The sequence below is a fragment of the Equus asinus genome, chromosome 3 (assembly GCF_041296235.1).
Source record: "Equus asinus isolate D_3611 breed Donkey chromosome 3, EquAss-T2T_v2, whole genome shotgun sequence".
NCBI lineage: Eukaryota > Metazoa > Chordata > Mammalia > Perissodactyla > Equidae > Equus > Equus asinus.
Window position 1 is genome coordinate 82,341,078 of NC_091792.1, and position 23,540 is coordinate 82,364,617.

General features: G+C 41.6%; 1 protein-coding gene and 1 long non-coding RNA gene across 12 annotated transcripts in view; one reads left to right on the forward strand and one right to left on the reverse strand.

Moving 5' to 3' along the window:
* Window positions 1–2,052: 2,052 nt before the first annotated feature.
* LOC106827763 (alcohol dehydrogenase 1-like) lies at window positions 2,053–22,106 on the forward strand. Its single transcript, XM_014835834.3, has 9 exons — window positions 2,053–2,192; window positions 3,209–3,310; window positions 10,229–10,367; window positions 11,424–11,511; window positions 11,629–11,848; window positions 12,020–12,280; window positions 12,968–13,103; window positions 16,125–16,263; window positions 19,820–22,106. Exons 1-9 carry the CDS (start codon window positions 2,151–2,153, stop codon window positions 19,842–19,844), a joined length of 1,152 nt encoding a protein of 383 aa, XP_014691320.3. The 5' UTR covers window positions 2,053–2,150; the 3' UTR covers window positions 19,845–22,106.
* The window catches only part of LOC139044831 (uncharacterized), a 74,685-nt gene continuing 62,224 nt past the window's right edge, over window positions 11,080–23,540 (reverse strand). For 3 of the 11 annotated variants that reach the window (XR_011502110.1, XR_011502116.1, XR_011502119.1), the window contains exons 3-6: window positions 19,746–19,962; window positions 17,501–17,649; window positions 17,174–17,263; window positions 11,080–11,676 (exon numbers count right to left, since the gene is read on the reverse strand). This is a non-coding gene — a long non-coding RNA (uncharacterized lncRNA). The other 8 variants (XR_011502113.1, XR_011502111.1, XR_011502117.1 and 5 more) reach the window with 8 other exon arrangements.

The window sequence follows — 23,540 nt, forward strand, 5'->3', positions numbered from 1 at the left end:
AAACGTAAGCAATAGAACTAAAAATAATATAATGATGAAAAGCTATAAAGAAGAAGAAAGGGAGAGTTGGCTGTGTCCCTCACAATATATTAATATATTTTGTGTAAAACTGATAAGTCAAATAAGTATACACATATTATTTCATTCTACAGAATAACTACCAGAAGAGCTTGAAAACAGGAATTTTTAAGGGTGTGTGCCTCTGTTTAGCGAAGTTTTGAGTGATAAATTGTTTTTTCATTTTAAGCCCTTCTGTTCTATTTTAGTTTTTGTTATGCACTTGTATTACTCAATAAAAAATGTACTATATTTTTTAATAAAACAGAAAGTGATGGGGCTTGTCCGAGGGCGCAGCAGTTAAGTTCGAATGCTCCACTTCGGAGGCCCGGGGTTCACCGGTTGGGATCCCAGGTGTGGACCTATGCACCACTTACCAAGCGATGCTGTGGCAGGTGTCCCACATATAAAATAGAGGAAGATGGGCACTGATGTTAGCTCAAGGCCAATCTTCCTGAGTAAAAGAAAAGGATTGGCAGCAGATGTTAGCTCAGGGCTAATCTTCCTTCAAAAAACAAAAAACACAAAAAAGAAAGTGATAAGGTTTAAATGGGCAGTTGAAGGTGGGCTGTCTAAAACCTGAGACCTGGGGATTCTATTCATTAGCTCTGAGGCAGATCCCAGTAACCCTGGGTGCTCTCAGGCTGGTCTTGCCAAAGAGCATTTTGAGGAACCCTGATTTAAGTATAATCCCATTTATGTAAGGCTATATATCTTTTTCATATATACATATCTAGATAGATTCATGAGATAGATTAGATAGAGAGATGAGATGATGATAGATAGACAGATGATAAATAGACAGGGGATGGATAGATAGATGATAGATAGATAGATAGATAGATAGATAGATAGATAGATAGAAAATGTTCTGAAAAAAATGCTCACTCAAAAGTCAATAGTGCCTATGCTAGTATTGTGAAGTTTCAGCTAATTCTTACCTTTATAATGGTACTATATGAATTGGTTTTTTGATGCAATGATCATGTATAAGTTCCAAAAAAAATAAAGCCTTATTTAAGTGTTTAAAATTGTTCCTTTAAAAAAGAAAAAGAGTAAGCTTAAAGGGAAAGGAAGGGAGAGAATGAAAGTTTAAAATAAAAATACTGAGACAGAAAGATAAAATGGTAAATGGAAAAATGAGATAAAATAGATGACTTTTAAGATAAAGCCAACATCAAGGCAAGTTTCAACCAGAGAAAGAGAGAAAGTCTCTTGTTGACACCATTTTCACTCACCACTGTTTCTGTCAACACAATGAATACCTGAGAAAAAGTAAGCAACCAGTATATGTGTATTTAAAAACTGAGTGCCAAGGTTGAGAAAGCTTGTTCCAGATGCTTCTGTTCCTCAAACCAGAGAACGTGGATTATTGGGTTACCTGAGCCTCTAAATATCCAGTGTTGCATAAAGCAGTTTGAGGTAGGTTCTGGCCTGCCTAGGACAATTCCTTTCTAAACTATCTCTCTAATTTTGTTCCTTCTTTTATGCCCATTCCTTTTCTGCTACCTTTCACCAATCTTCATCATTCTTTCTAAATTTTTCTCTCTTCTCATCATTTCTTAAATCTCTCTTCATTATTCTTCCCCCCAAATCATGACATTTGAAATCAGAAATCTCATTTGAGCTCTAGCTAAAATTAATGTTTATGAAAGTCAGTCTCCTCATTTATAAAGGGTTGATGTGAACAATTAGCCTAGAGGTTGGGTTAAGGATAAGATGAGATTATGAACGTAGACGTCACAAACCATAAAGCGCCATATAGATTATAGGAGAGGTTGACAATTTTACTTCATCTGTTTTATTTTACTTTCTAAAACTCCCATTGACTTTCCTTTTTCTTTCAATAATCCTCCTTCCTTTCTCTTCAAATTGTTCTCATCCTCATGCTTCCTCTCCCCACCTCACATCTCCCATCTTCCTTCTAACTCTCTCCTTCAGTTTTCCTTTCTCCCCTCCCTTCTCCTCCTCCCTCCCTCCCTGATTGGTGTGTGGCAGCTATGAGTCACTCTGGGTGTGAGAATACTGTGGTACTTAGTCTGGACGGGTGAGAAGAGGCAGAGGAGCTGTCACGTCTGCAGCGGCCAGAGGGAATGATGGAGCAAGCTCAACTCTCCACGGAAATGGCTGGCAAAGTAAGTCACTGTTTGCTCTTTTCTGAAGTGTAGTCCTTTCTATGATCTTAGCAGGTAAGACTTTATTATCCAAGGCCGTGTTGAAGTTGCCATGGGAATATGTGTACCATGCTTTATGCAATGGAAATATTCCTGGTAATTTGTAAGTCAGGGTTTAGGAAATAAGATCACAACTGTGATAAAATAAGAACTATTGTTGTTTAAAGAAACAATCCATCTTTCTGTAAAGTAAAAATATTCTCCTACAAAGTTAAAATCATCCTCCAAAGGCAGCCACCTATTAATATAGGAAAAAATCAGTCAATGAATATCTAAACTTGAACTGCATAGAGATTTAAAAACAAAAATGCAATAAATGAACAAGAGTTATAAGACACAGAAACTACGTACCCAGGTATGATAAAATGTTCCACATGATATTCTCTAAGAATGAATTTGACTAAAGGAGCAAAATTAATATTGTTTCTTTTGTCCTATATCCAAGGTAACATCCATCTTTTGGTATAATTTTCTTTGTGTGATGAATTCTAATCTTCTCCATTTTAAGTAAATGATTAATATTAGAAATTATAATGCATAAATTTTGACTCTATAAACTGAACTTTGCTCCATAGATCATTTGGCCAACATTAACATCTTGTGTCATTTGGAATGCAGAAAAGAAATCCTCTAAGAATAAAGTGCATCACATGCCTGGCATAAAACAACTTTTTAAACCAAGGCTGACTATCTATCTATCTCATAGATGACATGAGCTATGTAGAGAGCTATATATATACATTTCTCTACAGATGGATATCACTGATTTCCTATTACAGCATTTTATATTCTCATTCAGATATATATGTGTCTGTGTGCGTGACTGCTTTCAAGGAATGAAGGAGATCATCTGCATTTCAAAGTGAGATCATCAGAGCAACCAGTTAGCATGGTAGAAGTGAATTTAACTGTGTATGTCACCCAATTTTATTTAATAGCAATAAGCCCACTTCATCTTTTTATTACATTTTTAACAGGTTATCACATGCCAGGCAGCCATTGCCTGGACAGCAAATGCTCCCCTGTCCATTGAAGAGGTCAAAGTGGACCCACCAAAGGCTGGAGAGGTTCGAATTAAGGTAAATATAAATGAGACTTTTAGTAGGTGTGGATGTGGATACGTGTGTTTACAATAATTTTACAAATGGCATTTTCTACTTAAAGATAATTAAGATTCCTTCTACTTTATACTTAGATCGATATTACCATATATAATAGTGACATCATTTCATTTTGTTGAAGTGGCACAAATATGTCTAAAGGCTGAAATATTAAATGTTTTAGATACACTGTTGTTTTTAAACACTTCAAAAATCAACAGAGGAAATTATCCACCCATAAACTTCTTGTTTTTTCACAATTATAAAGTTATTCTGATATGCAGCTATCTGATAGAGCAGGCACTCTACTCCCAGTGGCCATGGCTGAGAAGACAGGGCTCCCTCCCCAGCCCCAGCCCCCACCCATAGAGGCTCTACTCCACAGGACTGACCTCGAATACTGGAGCCCAGATCGCCCCCTTCCTTGCCAGCCCTCCCTGGTAGGTTCCACACTGGGAAGGGCAAGATGAGAAGAACTCAGGCTACCATTTGCCCACTCATAGGGCAAAATTGTCACTCGAGAAGAAGCAAGCCAGCCACCATCCTCTCCCACAACTGTGATGCAACAGTGTAGAAGTTCCAATCAGGGAGAAAGGCAAGAAAGGAGGACCATATATAGCTGCAGCTCTGCTGAGAGGGCTGACTTTATTTGGAAGACAGTGTGGAGGAAGTCGTGACTAAAGGCAGTGTCAAAAACAATAGAGATCATAGTGAAAAGCAAATAAGACAAGGCCTAAAGCTCCAGGAAACTAGTAGGAGCAAGTTGAGCAGAGAGAACCAGGGAAAGAGACAGTTAAAAGGAGCCCTGCCAAGATCACTTCTGTCCCTGGGGTTCCCAGAGGTGGTGAGCATGCCTTAGGAGCAACCAGAGTAGGCACTTGAGAACTCGAGTCACTGCCTGAACCTGGGGCAGATCGAAGGCATTCCCCAAGATACACACAGACACATCAACAAAGAATAAAAGCCTTGCTAGCTTCAGGGGCTTGAGCACAACCTTGGATCAGGCACTAGCAGGCTTGAAGCCACATTAATCCAAGGACAACTTCTGGGTTTTATTTTATTTAAAAACATACCAATGGAGAAAACTGGTAACCTGAGCATGACGTCAGAGATGCTACATTGGTGGAGAGTGGGGGAGAGGGGCATGGACTTCACAGAAATAGCCTACATGAGCCACTAAACGGACTAACGAGAACAGTGGCATCAACAAGCCCCAGAGGAAAGATTGGATGGAGGGGAGACTAATCAGAATCCAGAGACGCTACAATCTATTACCTAAAATATCCAGTTTTGAACAAAAGATTACAACCTATAAAGAAACAGGACAGTGTGACCTTTAAACAAGAAAGACAGCAGACAATCAAAATGACCTTTGAGGGGCCCCAGAGATTGGATTTAGCAAAGCCTTCAAATCAGCTATTGTAAATATGTTCAACGAACTAAAGAAAACCATACTGAAATAGTTAAAAGAAAGCATGATGGCTATGACTCAGCGAAAAAGAGAATATCAATAAAGAAACAGAAATTGAAAAACATGGAGTGGAAAAGTTTAATCAATGAAATGAAAAATGTACTGGAGGTACTCACTGGAGTAGATTTGAAATAATCTACTGGCAGAAGAAGTAATCAGCAAACTTGAAGACAGATCATTAGAGATTACACAACCTGAAGAGCAAAAGTAAAATGAGTGATGAAAACTAAACAGACCCTCACAGACCTGTGGAAAGCCACCGAGCATGTCCACAGATGCATAGTGGGTGTCCCAGAAGGAGAAAAGAGAGAAAAAGGGGCAGAAAAAAATATTGAAAGAGACAGTTGCTGAAAACATTCCGAAATGTGCTGAAAAACATCAATCTACATATCTAAGACCCTCATGAATTCCAAGTAGAATGAACAGAGATGAACACCCAGCCGCATCATAGTCAAAGTCTACGTTCAAAGACAAAAGCAAAGAGAAAATCTTGAAATGAGAGAGAGAAAAATGACACGTCACATACAAGGAAACCCCAATAAGACTAACAATGAACATTGGAAACAATGCAGCCCAGAGGGCACCGGGGTGACACAGTCAAAGCGCTTAAGGGAAAAAACTACCAGCCAAAGCTCCAGCAAAACTATCAAAGGGAAGGTGAAGTACATTCCCAGATTTTAAAAAGACGGAGATGATATGCTGCGAGCAGACTTGACGTACAAGAAATATTCAAGGAAGTCCTTCAGGCTGAATTGCAGAGTGTAATAATTTTGCTTGTTAAGTGCAAATTTTACTTCATACATGAAATATTTCACTGAATCTAAGTTAAAGATATCCTTAAAATTAACCTTTCTTCTTCTTTTTTTAATTATTATTTGTTTTTAAACTAAAGCACAAATCCAGATAATAAAATATCCATCAGTGGTAGGATTTAATAACAGCCTAAATTCAACCTTTTGCAGATGCTCCACTTTTATTAAAATTCATTTAGTTACTGAAAAAAATTGACATAAAACATTATGATATTATAAAACATTATTATATCTGAATATAACCAAAGGATCAAAGTTCAAACTTTTAGTGGATGAAGGAATATTTAAAAATATCCACTTCAGATGTCAAATACACTTGGCAGCCCACTCGTTGGTCATAGCTGAACCCACAGGCTGAAATTTTAAAACTGTGGCTACGTGGTTGACAACAAACACATGAGCTATAAGAATCTCCAATTAGACGCTAGTTCACTGCCACCTTTCAGCATCATGGCTAAATGTTGTTAGCGGGGATGCTCAGCTGAGATGCTTCTTTCAAGTTCCAAAGAACTGCACTATATCGTGTCCGATCATGACCCCAGTACCATCTGTACTGGGATGTCGCCTCTTGATTCCAAACCTTCGTTATTCCTCATACCACGTTTGCAGTCTTTCAATTGGCACTTGCTCAAAATGTAGCATTTTATGAACTGGTCCACAGTCAATTGTTACCCAAGAAAAATTTATTTCCATCCAATACATGCCACAGACACCTGGCTGCCTGCTTTACCCCTCTAGAAGGGGTAAATCATTCCGTACTCTCTCGCGTCTGAGCTCTTTGTTTCTCTCGTCTCCTTGGCATCTTTCATGGTCATTGACAATGATCGATCCATTTTAAACACACTTTGGTGGAAAATGTCACTTTCTGCCAGAGTCAGGTTTGAAAAAGTTTTTACCATTGACCTTGGCTAGAACACTTTCTGTGTAATGTTATGAAAAGTTCTCAGTAGCAGCATTTAAGGAATTTTATTTCCTTTTCACTTTATTTTTGTTAGATATAGGGAGGCAATATGCTTTTCTTTAAACTTTGTAACAGACTGGGCATCGCCTAAACTAACTAACAAAGTAGTAATATGTTCTGCAAGAATTAAAATGTTTAGAAAGCGGAGCATTTCTTTCTTCAATCAGCCCTGTCACCTTGTGACCATGTCACAATAGTGAGGGAGACAGACAGATGGCACGTTTCTTCTCACCTTTCTCATGCTTATCATGGCGTGTATTAGCCTGTCTGCTACCAAGATCTGGTGCCCAACACGCTACGGAGAATTGGTCCATAACTGATGAAAATACATAAAATGACCTTCCTGCCAGGAATGCAAGTCTTCTAGTTTGTACACATCTGACATTTGATATTATCAGTCATTTTATCTTAGTTTTTCTACTGGGAGTGTAGTGACATTGCATTATGATTTAAATTTGCATTTGCCTGATAACTAATGAGTTTGAGCACCTTTCATATGCTATTTGGCCATTTGGATATCCTTAGTTGTGAAGCAGATGATGTCACTTGCCTATTTGTTTTCTAACAAGTTGTCGCCTTTTTCTTATTGATTTGTTGTTTTTTAACATATATATTCTGCATACAACCCATTCAGTTGATTGTAAGTGTTACAAATACCTTCTTACAATCTGTGGCTTGCTTTTCCACTCTCTTACTGGCTTATATTTATGAAAGGAATTTCCTAATTTTACAGCAGCCCATTGATACAGCTTTTCCCTAATGGCTAGTGTTGCTCCTGTCCCAATTAAGAAATCATTGCCTGCCCCAAAGTCTTGAAGATCATTTCCTTCCTTTTGTCTAGAATCTTAACTAGTTTTCATTTCACATTGAGATTTATAAATTTAAATCACCCAGGAGTGATTGTATTGTGTTTCTTGTGAGGCAGAGGTCTTGGTGTCATCTTCTTTCTACTTACCCATGAAATTGACCTGCATCATTTGAAAACTCTGCTCATCTCACTGCACTGCAGTGCCCTCTTTGTCATAAATCAAGTGACCCAGCATGTTTGGATCTCTTTCATGTGTTTTATTCTGCTCCATTGATCTATTGGTCTATTTTTTCTATCCTTGCACCAAAACTAAATGGTCTTATTATGATAGATTTATAATAAGTCTTGGTATCTTACAGAATTAGTCCCATAGTTTGTTCTTCAACTTTCCTTGACTATCCTGGGCATTTTGCACTATTGCAATGAAATTACTCAGATTGTTGCAATTCTTCATCACAAACCTTACCAAAATTGTCAGCAGAATTAGGCCTCGAATCTTCCTCTTCCATCTCAAACCTCATCTTCAGAAATTGCCACAATGGATTGTCAGCCGTGTTCAGATAAAGAATAAAATGGAAGGGCATAATGCTCAACGGGAGAGTTCACTGTATAATTCCCTTCTAAAATACAGAATCCATGTTTTGCAATGGAGTGTAGCAGCAAATTTGTTCATTTTTCAAAGTTAATCAGCAGCACAGAACGGGAGGATTTAGGAGATAATAGAAAGAGGAGAGTTGACATCGTCAGCCAATTGTCGTCCTCTCCATGCAATGCAGTGCTTATCAATTATCAATGCCCCTTCCCCCACCTCTCATTAAATTCTGAGTATAAGCTCAGCCCAAAGAACACCAGCTTTATACACACTGCTTTGTGGCACTGACTGACCCCCTAAGGAACTGTTAATGGGGCTGCTTAATCACTGTCCATCATACAGCATTCAAGTCTAAAAAGCTTTATGAGGTTTTCTTTTTGATTATGATCTCTTGCTGAATTCCATATCTCATTGAGAATCCCTGGTTAAGAACCCCTACTTCTTGTGTAATTCAAGAAAATAAGAAAATTTTCCTACATAATTATACACCATCAAAATAAACCAGTAAAATTAGAAACTTAACATTGATATATTACGAATATGTTATCATAGACTCAATTCAAGTTTTGCCAATTGACCGAATAACCTCCACTTTCATAAAGGACCCAGCTTAACATCCCACATTGCATTTAGTTTTCATATCAGTTGAGTCTCCAGTCTAGAGCCATTCCTCGATCTGTCCTTGGTTATCATGGCCCTGACACTGTTGAAGATTATAGAGCATAGATTCTGTAGAACGTCCCTCTGTTCAGCTGGTTTACTATTTCCCAGGTAGACCAGGTAATGACTTCTGGCAAGGGTGTCACTGAAGTTTTATCGTTGCGTCCTATCAGTCGATACATGATGTTTATTTACCCATTACTAGTGTTTTTTTTTCTATGTTGCGCCCAGCTTTTCTACATGTCCTTAGTGGGGAGTCAAATCTGAAAGAGCCCACCTCGCCATGCAGGAAGCTGAACTACCTGTGTATAACTTTTAACTTATACTTGACGACAATCTTACAAGTTAAGTACGATTGTTCTAATTTTACAAATGAGGTACCCAGTGTTAATTTTTTAAACTAGTTAATTGAAATAGGAAAAGAACAGAACATGAAGTTCATTCAGAGTACAAAAGGTGGGAAAACAGCCTAAAACAGTTTGCAAAACAAAAAGGGTAGAGAGGAGGATGATTTTAGTTAGGGGAGGTGGAACCAGCAACTGTTACTGGACAGCTATATTGGCTCAGAGAACTGGATAAAGGATCGAATACCAATAACCTGGACATGTGATCAGTCTGAGATTTCTATGGTCAGAACCAAGGTGGAGAGACATGAGCTGGCCAGGACAGCTATTCTGACCAAAAACTTGAGGAAACAGATCAGGAAGACATACACATACATGACTTCCACCTCCAAAGATCAGAAAGGAATAAAAGAAGTAAGTCAGCGTTCTACTGAACAATCGGACTGGAAAAAGTATCAGAGCTCCAAGGATCGACGTATGCTGAGTGGGAAAAAACATAGTAAGGAAAATATCTAGACGGAACTCGTTAGTGCTTTAAACATGTGCCAAGTGAACGGTGTGGACGTAAGAATAACGTGCGATTTCCCACCAGCTCCATTCAGTTGTGGAATCTCCTCGCATGGAGGAAAGCTGACTGACATTTTCTGCTGGAATCCCTAGGGAAGGAAACCAGTCATAAGCAGGAAAAAGAAAGAAAACTGTGAACCAAGGCACAGTCTTCCAAGAAAGGGCCTCCCCTCCTGTCCTTTGGGATATTAGCTGGAAGTCATGAACTAATGTGCCAGGATCAGGACAGGGAACTAGACCTGAAAACACTTCTGTTTAGGCTTCTTCTTTTGGGGGTGCGGGGAAGCAGCGGCGATGCAGGGGGAGAAGCATGAGTTTGGCATTACCCAGGGGTTCCCTATATTTAAGAACAGGTATCAAAACAGACCATGAAGTTTGAGTTGTTTGCGTTATCACATCCCACAGAACACACAGCTCTCCTTGGCAAAAAGCTAGAAAATACTTCACTGCTGTTTGTGATGTTAAAGAGACCTAGGGAAAATTATAAAGACAGAGGCAAACTATGTGTTTTGGTCCTTTTTCTGAAACAGCTGTACTACATGGGCACAATCAATAATGTGTTGAATTTATAGCCCAGGCCTTCAAGAACATGCTCTGCCTCCAGACTTGGAAATACCGCGTTCGTCAGAAAGATCTAATTTATGACAGGGCATTTATCTCCAATCATTTAATCACCTTTCAGATTCTGTCTTCTGGGCTCTGTGGTACAGATCTGCACATCCTAGAAGGCAAACTCAGAGTTCCTTTTCCTATGATTTTGGGCCATGAGGGAGCTGGAATCGTTGAGAGTACTGGAGACGGTGTAACTAGTGTGAAACCAGGTAGGTCGCTGGCCAAGATCTGTACCAACCCAGTAAATTCTTTCCTAACTCACTCCTAACATTTCCCCAAAACCACCACAAAGATCGCCAAACTCATCACATATAGACAAAAAAATGTAAATGCAGTCACACACCAGATATAAAAAATGAGGTAGCCTAAGATGCAGAAGCTTCCAGTTTTGTGTTTGACTGAAAGGACTCACAGAAAAAGAATCTTCTAGTCTACCTTTCCCAAATAGAACTAAACATTGCAAATCTATACAATATATTGGAATATCCTGAGATTAAAAGTATGTACGATTAAGAGCATTTCTTCCACACCTACGCACACGCACACCCCCGCACACTAGTCACAAACACACGTACTAACCGTTTAAATTGTCTGAAGTAGGCATCACCTATAATAAAGTTTCCTCCAGAATTTGTAGTTCTGTCTTCCACATTGGATATAATTCATGTTTCAAACACTTTGCAAGATGCTTTACAAGATCACGCACTATTCTAACAACAAACATATGTCATAGATATTTTATGCCCATTTATGTATGAGAAAATAGAAACTGGCAAATTAATTCCCATTCAGCTGGTTTAGCTACTTAATGGAAAGCTAGGATGAAAACACAGGCTGCCTTACCTCAAATTCGGGGCTCTTAATCAATGATATAATATCTTATCATGAGTATTAATTCTCCCACTAACACTAGGGTATTAATTCATTTTTTCAACAAATGTTTATTAAGCACGTGTCAGGTGAAACACTGCTAGGCTCCTGGCATAGAACACTAACCAAGATAGACAAGCCTCATGCCACAGATATTGCTCTCATTCTCCGACTTAGCTCTCTATTATTTTGTATTTTGAAGATGCACTTGCATTAAAATGGATTTGTTTCCATTCCAAAGTGAAATGATGATTAACTTCCAAAGATAGGAACTATCATTAGAGCGAATTGCTAACACCTACTACAAACAAGGTCCTGTCGATAAATATGGTGTTTCTTGCACTCCATCCCTACACCCAAGCTGGTCATCACTTTCTTTGTTCTTCTTTCCTCAGGAGACAAAGTCTTAATGTTCCCTCTTCCGGAGTGCAGAGAATGCAGCTCCTGCTTACACCCCAAGGGCAACTTGTGCTTGAAAGAAAAGTTAGTGGCACTTTCTTTGACCTCCTTTCACCCAATTTGGTTTCACTGGTACAGGTATTGACTGGGAGCTAAAATCCTGTATTTCTCTTCTTGTCACTTTCTGTATCTGTGAAATAGTGTTCTTTCTCCAAATGGATTAATGTTAGATGGAACCAGCAGATTCACCTGCAGAGGAAAGAAGATTTATCATTTTTATGGCACCAGCACGTTCACTGAATACACTGTTGTGCATGAGATTGCAGTGGGGAAAATCGATGCTGCTGCTCCCATGGATAAAGTCTGTATCATGAGCTGTGAGGTGCCTACAGGCTTTGGAGCTGTGTTCAACACCGCAAAGGTGGGCATGCACTCTCGTGCTGTTTTTCAGTGGCTCTATCCACATGCTGGGAGCCATGTGGTCAGAGAGCTTCTCCTGTGAGAGAGAAAACAAAGTGGCCTTTTTCCTTCCTATTAACACAGGAGCATCAGCTCTGGACGACTCATGGAAGTTTATGTTGTGGATTTGCAGGTCACCCCCGGCTCCACCTGTGTGGTCTTTGGACTTGGAGGAATCGGCTCGGCCGTCGTCATGGCCTGCAAAGCCTCTGGTGCCTCTAGGATCATCGGGGTTGACGTCAATGAGGAGAAATTTCCCCGGGCAAGAGCGCTAGGCGTCACTGACTGTCTCAACCCTCGGAAGCTCAAGAAGCCCGTCCAGCAGGTGGTGGTGGAAATGACGGGCTTTGGTGTCGACTTTGCCTTTGAGGCCGTGGGACTCATCGATACCATGGTATGTGGGCTTGGGGCACGGTGAATGGGAGCTGCCTGTCAACATGTGGGGACACCTTAAATTATCTTCATGAAGACACAAAATTATTGTCATTTTTAACTGGTCATTTTTTATTTATTTATTTTATTTTTACTTTTTTGAGAAAGATTAGCCCTGAGCTAACAGCTTCCAATCCTCCTCTTTTTGCTGAGGAAGACTGGCCCTGAGCTACCATCCATGCCCATCTTTCTCTACTTTATATCTGTGACGCCTACCACAGCATGGCTTGCCAAGTGGTAACGTGTGCGCACCCAGGATCCAAACCCGGGATCCGAACCAGCGAACCCTGGGCCGCCAAAGTGGAATGTGCAAATTTAACCACTGTGCCATCTGGGCCACATCTTAATTGGTATTTTTGAGCACATCTTACATGCCTTGTACTGTGCGGAAATATTTACATACTTTTTCGCATTAAATCTTCATATCATTTTATGAAATAAGTATTAATCCTCATTTTCAAGATTGAAAATCTCAGTTGTCAATAAGTTAAAGCAGCTTGCCTAAGATCTCACAGGGGGATATCACATACTATGCTATTCCATGTTATTTCTCCCATGTAGCTACCCTAAAAGTATGTTTTAAGCTTGTGAGTCAGAAGAAGTGTGATTTGGGGTGCTGAGATTCTCCTCAGTCTCTTTCTGAAATTAGGTCGCGTCTCTGGAGTCCTGCCATCTGAGCTACGGGGTGTGCGTGATTATCGGAGCAGCACCTTCCGATTCACAACTCTCCTTTGACCCAATGCTGATTCTCGCTGGGAGAACCCTGAAAGGCGGCATTCTGGGAAGTAGGTCTTTGATTCCACATGGCCTTTGCCAGAAACCTGACCAGCTGCATTCTGCTTGGCAAGAAATGGAGTGGGGAAAAGCTAGGAAAAACACTCATCTATGAAAGGAAATAGAAGACAATGTGTGAAACACAAAAGCACTCCTTTACCTTCCCTATAGGTGTTTACTACCTGTGCGACCAAAAATAGACTATATTTTGCCATTGTTAGTAAGATGCAGAAGAGCCACATTTCAGGGTGCTCGCTGGCAACTGGATCTTCATAATTGGTGAGGAGTCATCTCACATCCCTGGGTCATTCCCCAGCACAAGATAGGACTGGAAGAAGTTCTCACTGTATTGACCCTCAATTCTCGCCTTAACAATCAGACTAATTTGCTATCTAAGAACAAAACAGACCACTCTAATGTGGTCTGCTATTTGAATCTCTCTTTCCCAAACAACACCCCCAAATTCTTCTCTCACCACACCTCAACCCACTCCCAGTATGCTTCCAGATCAGCACTGTCCAAGAGAATTTTCTGTGATGATGAAAATGTTCTATAGCTGTGTTGGCCAGCTCAGTAGCCATAAGCCATATGTAGCTATTGAACACCTGACGTATGCCTAGTGCAACCGGAAAACTGACTTTTTAATTAGATTTAATTTTAATTAATTTAAATTTAAATACTCAAATATTTTAAATTTATTTAAAGTATCTATCTAAATAGCCACTCTATTAGACAGCACAGTTGACTTTTGCTAGAACGCTCAGATCACATTAATTTGAGGGGGGCATGGAGCCTAAAAACATGAGTTTTGCTGTTAGATCACTTACTAGATGTGCGACCTTAGCAAGTTATTTAAACTTGTTAATCACCATCTTATCATCTGAAAAATAGGGTAGATAATAGTTCCTTTCTTATTTAATATAGTGAGAGCTAAACGAGAAAATGCAAGTAAAGCCCTGGAAAAATAAACTGACACATATTAGCCACAAAATTAACGTTGAGTTCTAGCAGTAACAACAACGATTAAGAGCAGTTTATTGGCCCAGACAAAAGATGAGGAGGAAGGCACGTGTATTGCAAATGGTACTGGAGGATTTTTTGCTGGTTTAAAATATCTGGGTGCTCCTTCCTTTCTTCACTGGTGCCGCTTTGCATGAGTTGACCGAATGTAAATAAAATCAGATTAGTACATGGATGTCAAATACTAGAGAAAATTTTACCCTGGACCAACCTCCCATTATAAATTTTTCTTTTTTTCTAGAAACTCTAGATGTCTGAATTTTCCAATTTGAATAAAAGCTCAATTTAAAAATTGAACTATTTCAAGGTGCTTAGGCTGCTGCTTGGAATGAGTAAGCGTAATTGACACTGATATTTCTGCTCAGTGCCAGCCGTCCTTGGCTTCGATGGAGGAATTTATTCACATTTTCTAATACTCTTCATCATGCGTCTGTCAGGTCTCCTTCCTCCTTCACTATATGCAAACAGACTGAGGAAAATCACCCTTAACAAAACTCTCATTCTGGATGGAAAAATCTGTGATGGTTTTTCCCTCTCATTCACTTCCTTGCAGAAAAGATTTTATGTTACTCAAAATCCTGCATACCAATGACATAATACCCAGGTCTTTTACTATGAATTGTACTATTAGGCAACATAAAATATTTGTAGCCAGGGCTCTGATAAAGAGTACCAACTATCTCTTTAAAACACAATTCAAACTTCTTTTCTTACCATATCTTAAGATTTCATAATAGCCTTGAATGCAACTTTACATGGCATTTATAAAGAACATCACGTTATAGAAACAGAAGTCTGCTGGGAATATAAAGACCTGGGTTCTAGCTTCAGCTTTGCCACATTCTGGGTGTGCATCGGTGTTTTAAAATATACTCAGGATTTGATTTATCAGATTTTGTAAAATGACAGACCCAGAGACAACTGCCTTGAAAGGAGAGTTTATTAATCATAGTTCCCAGGAGAAGAGGGCATGCCACGCCATGCAGGGCCAAACGGGGAAGACCCAGGGTCAGTCAGGGGGGCAGAAAGAGCTAGGAGAAAACATGGGCCAGAGACTTTGCTGTGGTTTTCCTGAAAAGGAACAGCCAAGGCAGGCTAGGCAAGCCAAGCAAGCTTCAGCAGGGTCTGGGCTGTAGGGTTGGCCCCCAGTTGTGGGGGAACTGACCTGGGGTGATTTAGGGCAGGAGAATAGTGTCCCAGACTGCTGACACCTGATAAAAGGAGGGGGATGGGGATTGGTTGGTTTGCATATCAAAGGCGCACTGAAGCAAGCTGTGTGCTGTGCCTAGAACTTAGGTAACCCTGGGAGGGCCAGTCCCTCCCCACGTCCACAAGGCCTGAGATACCAAAGCATCATAAACTACAGAAAATGAAAGACACAAGAAATACAATCAGTGAAAAATACTTAACCTCTCTAAAGCTCAGTCCCCTCAGAGTTAGAGACATGGGGGAAATAAGGCCTGTGTCTGCCTTGCTCACGGTGATCAAATCGTCAGTGGGATCCAGGCAGCTTGCCACCAGCATCTTCAGCAACTATTGTGCTGCACTTACTCTCCAAAACACTGCTAAAGAGGTAGAGATACCTATCTCTGAGTTTGAAGTGCTAGGTTTATGAAGATCTATCTAGAGCCTCAGGTGGAGGGAGAACTTGGTAACTCAAATCAAGCCAGCTGGAGGGTAAGCGGTTATAGGAAATCATCAGTGCCTGAAGGCAATGGAAAGCTGCAGTTGTCGGTCCGTGATCACGACAGCGCTGGGTCCACTCCACAGTCCACCGTAGCCCGCAGAGGCTCCTCCGCGATACTAGGTAATCTCAGCACTCCTGAGCGGGATCTGGGTTCTGCCATGGAACCAGTTCCCTTGCTCTGATGATCAGGAAAAGGGTCAAGAGGTAAATAGTTTACTCTCGCCCATGAATGCTTTTGCCAGTTTTATACAGAAACAGTGCCTTTGATTCTTTGGTTAGTTTTGATTTTTTCAGTTCTCATTATTGTTGACCTTTCCTCCTACAGAGTATAAAACCAGAGACTCTATTCCCAAACTGGTGACTGACTACCTGCAAAACAAAATCAACATAGACCCACTCATAACGCATAAGTTGCCTTTTGAAAGGATCAATGAGGCATTTGAATTGCTCCAAGGTGGAAAATGGTGAGTATTTGTGTGGGTGGGGTGTGTGTGTAAGATGTATCTGTGTGAGATATCTGAGATGTGTGACTCTTACATCCAAAATCTTATGAAGAATGAGTTTTCAGACCAAGTCAAAAGAGGGTGGTTGTGGGAAACAGTTCAGAGAAAGACAACAAAAGAGCTTTAAGTCACTTGTGAGGAGCCCTCAGCCCTTTATTCAGTCAGCGTGTGACCTAAAATGGCTACCTTTGCCCAGGTCACTGTCCTCATCTATAAAATGGGGATAATGCTATCTCCTCTCTTGAGAGACCACTATTAAGATCAAATGTGAAAATAAAAAGGAAAGACCAATAAAGAAAGAGTAGTACAAAAATACATTATAATAAAATTTTCATTATTTGCTTATGACCAAAAAATTAAATTACAACTTAATTAGCAACCTGGGATGACTAATACAACTTTGAAATGAGCTAACTTCCACCAGAAAATTAGTTATTTATTTACAAGATACAATTTGTGCTGCTTTTTATTTTCAATCAACAGCTTACCATTGGATATTTCACAAGTATTTCTAGTCACCAAACATTCATTAAGTGACTAATGGCAACACTGTGCTGGTCTCACTGCAGAAACAGAGTTGAATGTAAGCACTGTCTTCAGGTCACTCGTGGTCCTGGACTGGAGCATACGGCACTGCATACCCAAGTAACCCCAATTTAGGGCTGGCTATGATGTCTGGTCAGAAGACCCCAGACTCCGCCTTCAAGGCCTGGAGAGCTCTTTTCTCACTGGGAGGTGGGGGAGCCTCGGAGGGGCCACCCCTGAGCTGGGCCTGGGAGCTGATAGAGCTGCGACCTGACGTCTGGGGAACAGGCGCCGTAGAAATGGGAACTGTGTACCAAGAGCCCATAGAAGACAGAACAAAACTTGCCTGTAGTAATCAGCAAACCATCCAGTCTGCAAGGACCCAGTTGTGTTTCCAGAGGGCAGTGAGTGTAAAGTCCTGATCGCAGAATGGTGTCTGTGGAAACAAGTAAGAGTGCGAGAAGGCTGAATCTAAAGAACACTGAGTTTCCCTAGGATATTATCTTGCCTTTCCTGGGCCTCCCTCTGCGACACTGCTGTGAAGTCCCACCCACTAGTAACTGACAGGAATCAACAGCACCTTGGTTGAAGTTATTGACGTGCACTGAGTAGACTGACTGAAATCAGTCGAGTTCCAAACCACCTGAAAAACACACGTGTTGGGTTGTTTGACCTTGAAGCCGCTTTGCAGCTCTGTGATGACAGCTGTGCTTCTATGTATTTGGAGTTCAGAGCTGAGGTGACCAGGATTATGGGTTCTAGAGCGCTGTGACCCAAACAGATTTATAGCGAGAGAGTATTGAAATCTGTTGACCGCTAGCCCTGGAAAAACAAGAGACAGTCCCCACATTACTGACAGTGGACTAGAAGCTTCACCTTCATAGGAAAAAGAAAAGCATGCTGAGGGTTTAGCAAAATTGCAGGATTGTTCTCCATTTGCAGCATGAAGTTCACACAGTGTTTCATACAATGGTGTATGTGAGAAAATCTAAACGGAAAGCTGGAGAACACATAGATTGTCAAGCATTTTTAACTTAGTATTCTCAAAAAAATTAAAGACCAAGGTCACCAAAATTGTGGGGGAAAATGCAAAAGGTGGATCTAATTTCCTGAGGAGATGAGATAGGCACGGGTGCTAACTGGATGGCGAGCTAGCATTTATTTATCAGATGGCCACTTTTGCAGAGTGCACAAGCACGTCAAAAGATCAGAAAAGCTGCCATTTCTGCCCTTCACGTTAACTATGACTAACAGGTGGAGACTGCAAATAAACCCCAGATCTTAATTTACAATCATCATCTTCCTTATCTTGAAACCAATTTCACAACTTGACCCTGAAAGAAGGCAGTTTGCTCCAGCTTATTCACAAAGTCCTCAAGCAATCTTGCTGACTTGGACCGTCAGGCAATGTTCCTTCTCTTTATATTTATTTTATTGGAATTGGCTCGATAATTATTTATGATTTAGGAACATTAGGCTTTGGCACCAATGGTAAATATATTAACTTGACCCTTTGTAATATTTACAGTGTATGTGGTAATAGAACATAACAGGGGGCAATGAACCTGAGATAGTCTTTCCTGAGGAAAAAAATGCAGACCAAGCCTCTGGGTTTTACACAAAGACTCCTGGGCTGGATGATTATTAACCCTCCCCACCCATCAGCAGGGGCCATTTGTAGAAACCTTTGTGCAGAGGGACCTGTTGAACATAGCTTTTATGGGGTAGGAGCATTGTGACCTCTGAGGTCATTTGGCTGTCACTTTCGCTTTATGAGGAGGAAAATCAAGACCCAGGGCCATGCAGTGCAGTGACCACCAGGATCACATCACCAGTGTCCAGCTGAGCAAATTCTCCTGCACTCTTACTGCTCTTTCTCTACATCTTCCATGCTCCTCTCGCGTCTTGTCATTGCACCCTTGCACACAATCCGTCAACCACACTGAGCTGCCTCCAGTCTTCCCCCAGTCCCTGCCCCTCAAAGGATGGCACAGGCTCCCTTGTGTCTGAGGCTTCACACACCTATTTCCTTGTCCTGGAAACCATCGGTGCCCAAAGCCCACCCCCTCCACACTCCACGTTCCTTAACTCCCAGCCATGGTCCAAATCACAGTTTAGCAAGGCCTCCGAGCTCCCAGAAATCGAGGTGACATATACTTCCTCTCTGTTCCCATTGCACCTGCGGCTTCCCCCGTTATGACATGGCCAACACTGTAATCTACCTACCTGATTAGTGATAAGCTTGCAACATTAGACTGTGGGTTTTTTGAATATCTCATTTATCATTGCTACCCCAACATCAAGCACAATGCCTGAAACATGGGAGTTGCGCAGTAACACAATTTTGTTGAATGAATGAATAAATAAGAACAAGAATTAATGAGCCAAGGGCCCTAACACAAACGCATTCAGAGCAGAGGAATTAGAATACTGCACACATCTAGGGAGGCTGTCAATGTACAATGTTCAATGCCTATTATTCTTCCTAACAGAGAACTCTTTCACAGCTATTGAAAGTGCAGGTGTAGCACCACAGCAGACGAGGAACAAAACTAGGAAAACACCATTTGAAGTGGAATACTGGGATGGGCCCCAGGCAGCCACTCACCACGAGAAAACAGAGAGAGGCTAGGGGAGTCCCCCTTTCCCACCAGCACAGCTCATGGCCCGAGGAAGGGCGATTAGAAGTCATGGAGTGAGGAGACTCTAACTGTGGGCCCAAATGAGATGGCTGCTCAGGGCTCACAAGCTGTCTTCCCTTATGTTTGCCTCCATTACCCAAATCAGACCCCAGGGTTGCCAGTTACCCACGGACTTGATTCAGGAGACGTTCTCTGGTGCCTGTGGGGGAAACAGGGAGATAAATGTAGAGATAACAAATGGGCATGGGTAGACAACTTGTCTTTTAAAATACTCACACTGTGATTATTTTGTCCTAGCCCATTTATGCAAGGAAGTCAGTCATTTCCATGTTTGATTTCTTGTGTTTCAGCATCCGCTGCGTCCTCTCGTTTTGAGATCCCAGATAGTAAAAATGGAGCATGAACATGCACAGCAGCGCTCTTTTCTGCCTTTTTCAACACTTTGATGACTGAATTGCAACATGTCGAACCCAAGATTGGAAAGAGGGCACTTCTGGAATTTTAGAAATGGAACAAGTATAATAAAATAAACTACTTGGAAACTGATGCTTACATTTCAGCCAAACACTTGAAGAGAAGAATGAAAAATTAGTGATGAAAAGGGTTTTCTATCCATGCTAATGATCTGATTTCACTTTACACTTGTTACATTATGAATAAGCCTCAACGGAAAGCTTGTAATTTTTGAAAGTCTATTTTTAGTATGGAATCCTTCTCCAGTGTTCTACACGTGGCTGAGTTGTCCTGTTATGGAAAGAACTTCTACCCATAGTCTGCCTTCATGGGCAAGTAGTGGGAAGAAAGGTAACTAACTCTTTGAGTGTGAGCTTGACATACATTGGGCCATATTTTCCTAGCTGGAGGATGGAAGGGTTGATAACTATGCTTCAAAAGTGGTAAACCTCCATGACACTCAATCTTACCTGCCTTTCTCAAACAAAAACAAATCTTTCCATTTTTCTCAATATGCTGTTCTCACATGGTGGGACTGCAGTTTTGGGGACGGTGCTGAGCCATTGGTCATTCCCTTTCTCTGCTCCATTTCCCCAGCCTGTGATTGAACAGTTAAATCTGGCCACTGATTACGAATGAAATTTGGTGCCAAATGGCTGCGGTTTTGCTGTGTCAATTCCATCAAGCAGAACCATGGGATAAAGAGAGGGTAGCTGGCAGGACTCAGGCAAAAAATTGCCACTCAAATTCTTTAATGATAGCAGAGTCACAAAAATTATAAAGAATTAATTGTTGGCTCTACACTTTGGCTATATCTTTGGCTAGATTATGTGAAAGACATTCCTGGTAGGAAACCCCAAGAAATGTAAAATAATATGCAACAAACATCCCCTCAAATCCATGTTTGACCTAAAAAGAGGGGGTGCGGTGCTCCAGGGGAGCAGGAAGGCAAATTAGCAATGAGCAGTGAAGTTGCATCTGACCTCATGGCTTTTACTGATCCAAGAACCGGTGTGGTGGGGTAATAAGGGCAAAGCAAGGAACATGCAGCCTTGGAGCTGGCTCAATGTGGGGAGCTGGAATGGAAACTCATGCACACCCCACATCTTCCAAGGGCTATGACCTCAAATAAACCAGAGGGGCTAGTAAATATTCCACCCACGGCAAAAGGAAACAACAGGGACTATTTTTTTTAATAGCCTTAGAGAGGGAAAATTCTCGTATCATATTTTGTGAAAATATTCCCGCGCCCTGGGTTCTTGTCCCCCAGGATAGAAATCAAGAGACACAACAAACGGGAGTAGACAAGTAAAAGTTTATTAGCTTCTGCACAAGGGAGGCACAAGGGGGCCTGTGTGGAAAGGAACAGGGCAGGTGACCCGGTCCTTAGGGAGCAGGATCATGAGGCTTTTATTAGGCAAAGGCTGGGCAGGAGTGCCTTGTCACAGCATGTAGAGGTGGGATTGTGCTTGCGTCTGCGCTGTTGTTCGACATGCCACCTCCTGTGTAGCATGTATCATTAGCAGGCCAGCTCTCCCTCCCTGGGTGTGACTTCTACTATGCTCATGGGGCTAGGGTCACCTTCAGGGGACTCCTGGGTGCTCGGGCTCATGCGTTGGGCAGGAAAGTCCCGAGGCTGCAGAATGTGGATCTTGGTGGCCTCCATCTGATTCCCCCAGCTTGCAGATGTGTTAGGGGCCTTATCTTGTTAGGCCAGGGTCTTGCAGATGACCCCGTCTCCTTAGGCTGGTTCCTGCCTCAAAAATATATGTGCCCTCAGATGAATTCAATTGGAATTTATTCTAACTGATTGGTAGGTGGAAACCCCAAGCCAGGGAATTTTATTGTAATGGTTCTAAGTAGGTCACATTCTAGGTCACCTGACTAAAAATATATTTTGAGATTGTGAATCCGAAGTTCAATCAATTCAAAACAAGTCATGAAAGGACAAAATGAAAAGGGGTAGAAAAGGCAGAATGAAAAGAAAGTAAGGAAATATATCAAGACTTCTAAAAATATCAGCATTCAAAATAACGTGAATGGATTAAACTCCCTAGTACAAAAGAGAACTGCAAATAAATGTTAGACTCTAATAAGCAGGTTTATTGTTAGTAGTAACATGGATAATATGATCTTTAATATTTAATAATTATAATATTAAATGATAATATAAGTAAGTAAATATATCAAGTTTGTTTTAAATCAAGTGTTTGGCCGTAAAACAGATACAGGTACAAAGGGAGCCTGGCAGAATTGTTGTGGCTGAAATGCTCACAGACCAAGAAGACCATGGCAAGACGACTAGGAGCCAGCAGAATGTTACTCCCACTGGTCAAATTTAGGACAATTCAAGTATCAAAAGAATAATATCTTTCCTTGATGATGACACATTGAATTTTTAAAGATGATTTCATAGAGGACTTCCACCATGGGAACACGGAATAGACATGTTCACTAGTCCTTCCAATAAGTACAATAAAATATCCTGGACGTCATACATAAAACAAACCTAAGAAGACTCAGAAAGCTGGAGGAAAGGACGCAGAAAGGCTAGAGACCTGAGATCCGAGGCAGCATATGGGTGTGAGCTCCTTGGGTCCTCCTTATGCCTCATGTATCCAAGACTTGGAGCTGAAGAAGCCAGAAACCTTGAAACACCCACGGGTGCAGACGACAAGAGGCCCCAACCAAAGCCTGCTCTCTCGAGCCAGAGAGTTAGGGAGGGGGCAGCCTGGTAGGACCCAGAGCTCTTAGACAATAACCGCTCTAACCCCACCAAACGCCATGGAGAACCATGGCACCAGCTGCACCCATGAGGCAAAGTCTCAGCAGGGAGCTTAGGCATCCAACTTCAGACTGTAAAGAGGCCCCAGACCCCCACCCACCCACCAGGTGCTGTCAAAGAAGGCAAAGGAAAGATCCGGAAATTTCAACCCTTGTGTTGGCTAGTGCCATCAACTCCTTAGTGACCCTGGGGACAGGAGAGCAGGACCCTGCACAGTCTTCTTGCACCATCCTCTCATCTCCTGGGCCTGTATCAGACGATGCTCTGCTATTATTCATAGGGTTTTCACGGCCAATTTTTTTGGAAGTGAGTGGCCAGGTCCTTCTTCCTAGTCTGTCTGGGTCTGGAAGCTCCACAGAAACCTGTCCACCCTGGTAGTATTTGAAATACTAGTGGCATAGCTTTCAGCATCACAGCAACACAGCCACCACAGGATGACAACCAACAGGTGGGTGGTGTGGTTTCCTGACAGGAAGTAAACCTGGGCCATGGTGGTGAGAGTGCTGAATCTTAACCACTAGACCAGCAGGGCTGGCCATTTCAACCCTACCTTGAGGTAATGAGCACCCAGCACACAGTGTCACTGGCAGCCTAGACTTCCATGCACACCCTGCAGTAATGCGGTGCCCCCACCCCCTGCTTCCTAAGGTGGTGTTAGAGGAGGCCTGGTGAAGGGGCAGAACTCTCACCACCCAACAATAATGAGGCTGCTCTTCCACACACACGCCCCACCCGCTCACTCCCCAAAGTGTCCATACAGGCCATTGGGTAGCAGTAACAAGACACGACTATCTTTCCAACCAGGGAGCTATCAGTGGAATCCTAGTGGGGAG

What these genes read in the sequence shown, in the direction of transcription:
- LOC106827763 (XM_014835834.3), top strand. Translation starts at nt 2,151, where the DNA reads ATGATGGAGCAAGCTCAACTCTCCACGGAAATGGCTGGCAAA. An exon ending in AACTTGTGCTTGAAAGAAAA is followed by an intron (nt 11,512 to 11,628) that starts GTTAGTGGCACT and finishes TCTGTGAAATAG; the next exon opens with TGTTCTTTCTCCAAATGGAT. An exon ending in TGGGACTCATCGATACCATG is followed by an intron (nt 12,281 to 12,967) that starts GTATGTGGGCTT and finishes TTCTGAAATTAG; the next exon opens with GTCGCGTCTCTGGAGTCCTG.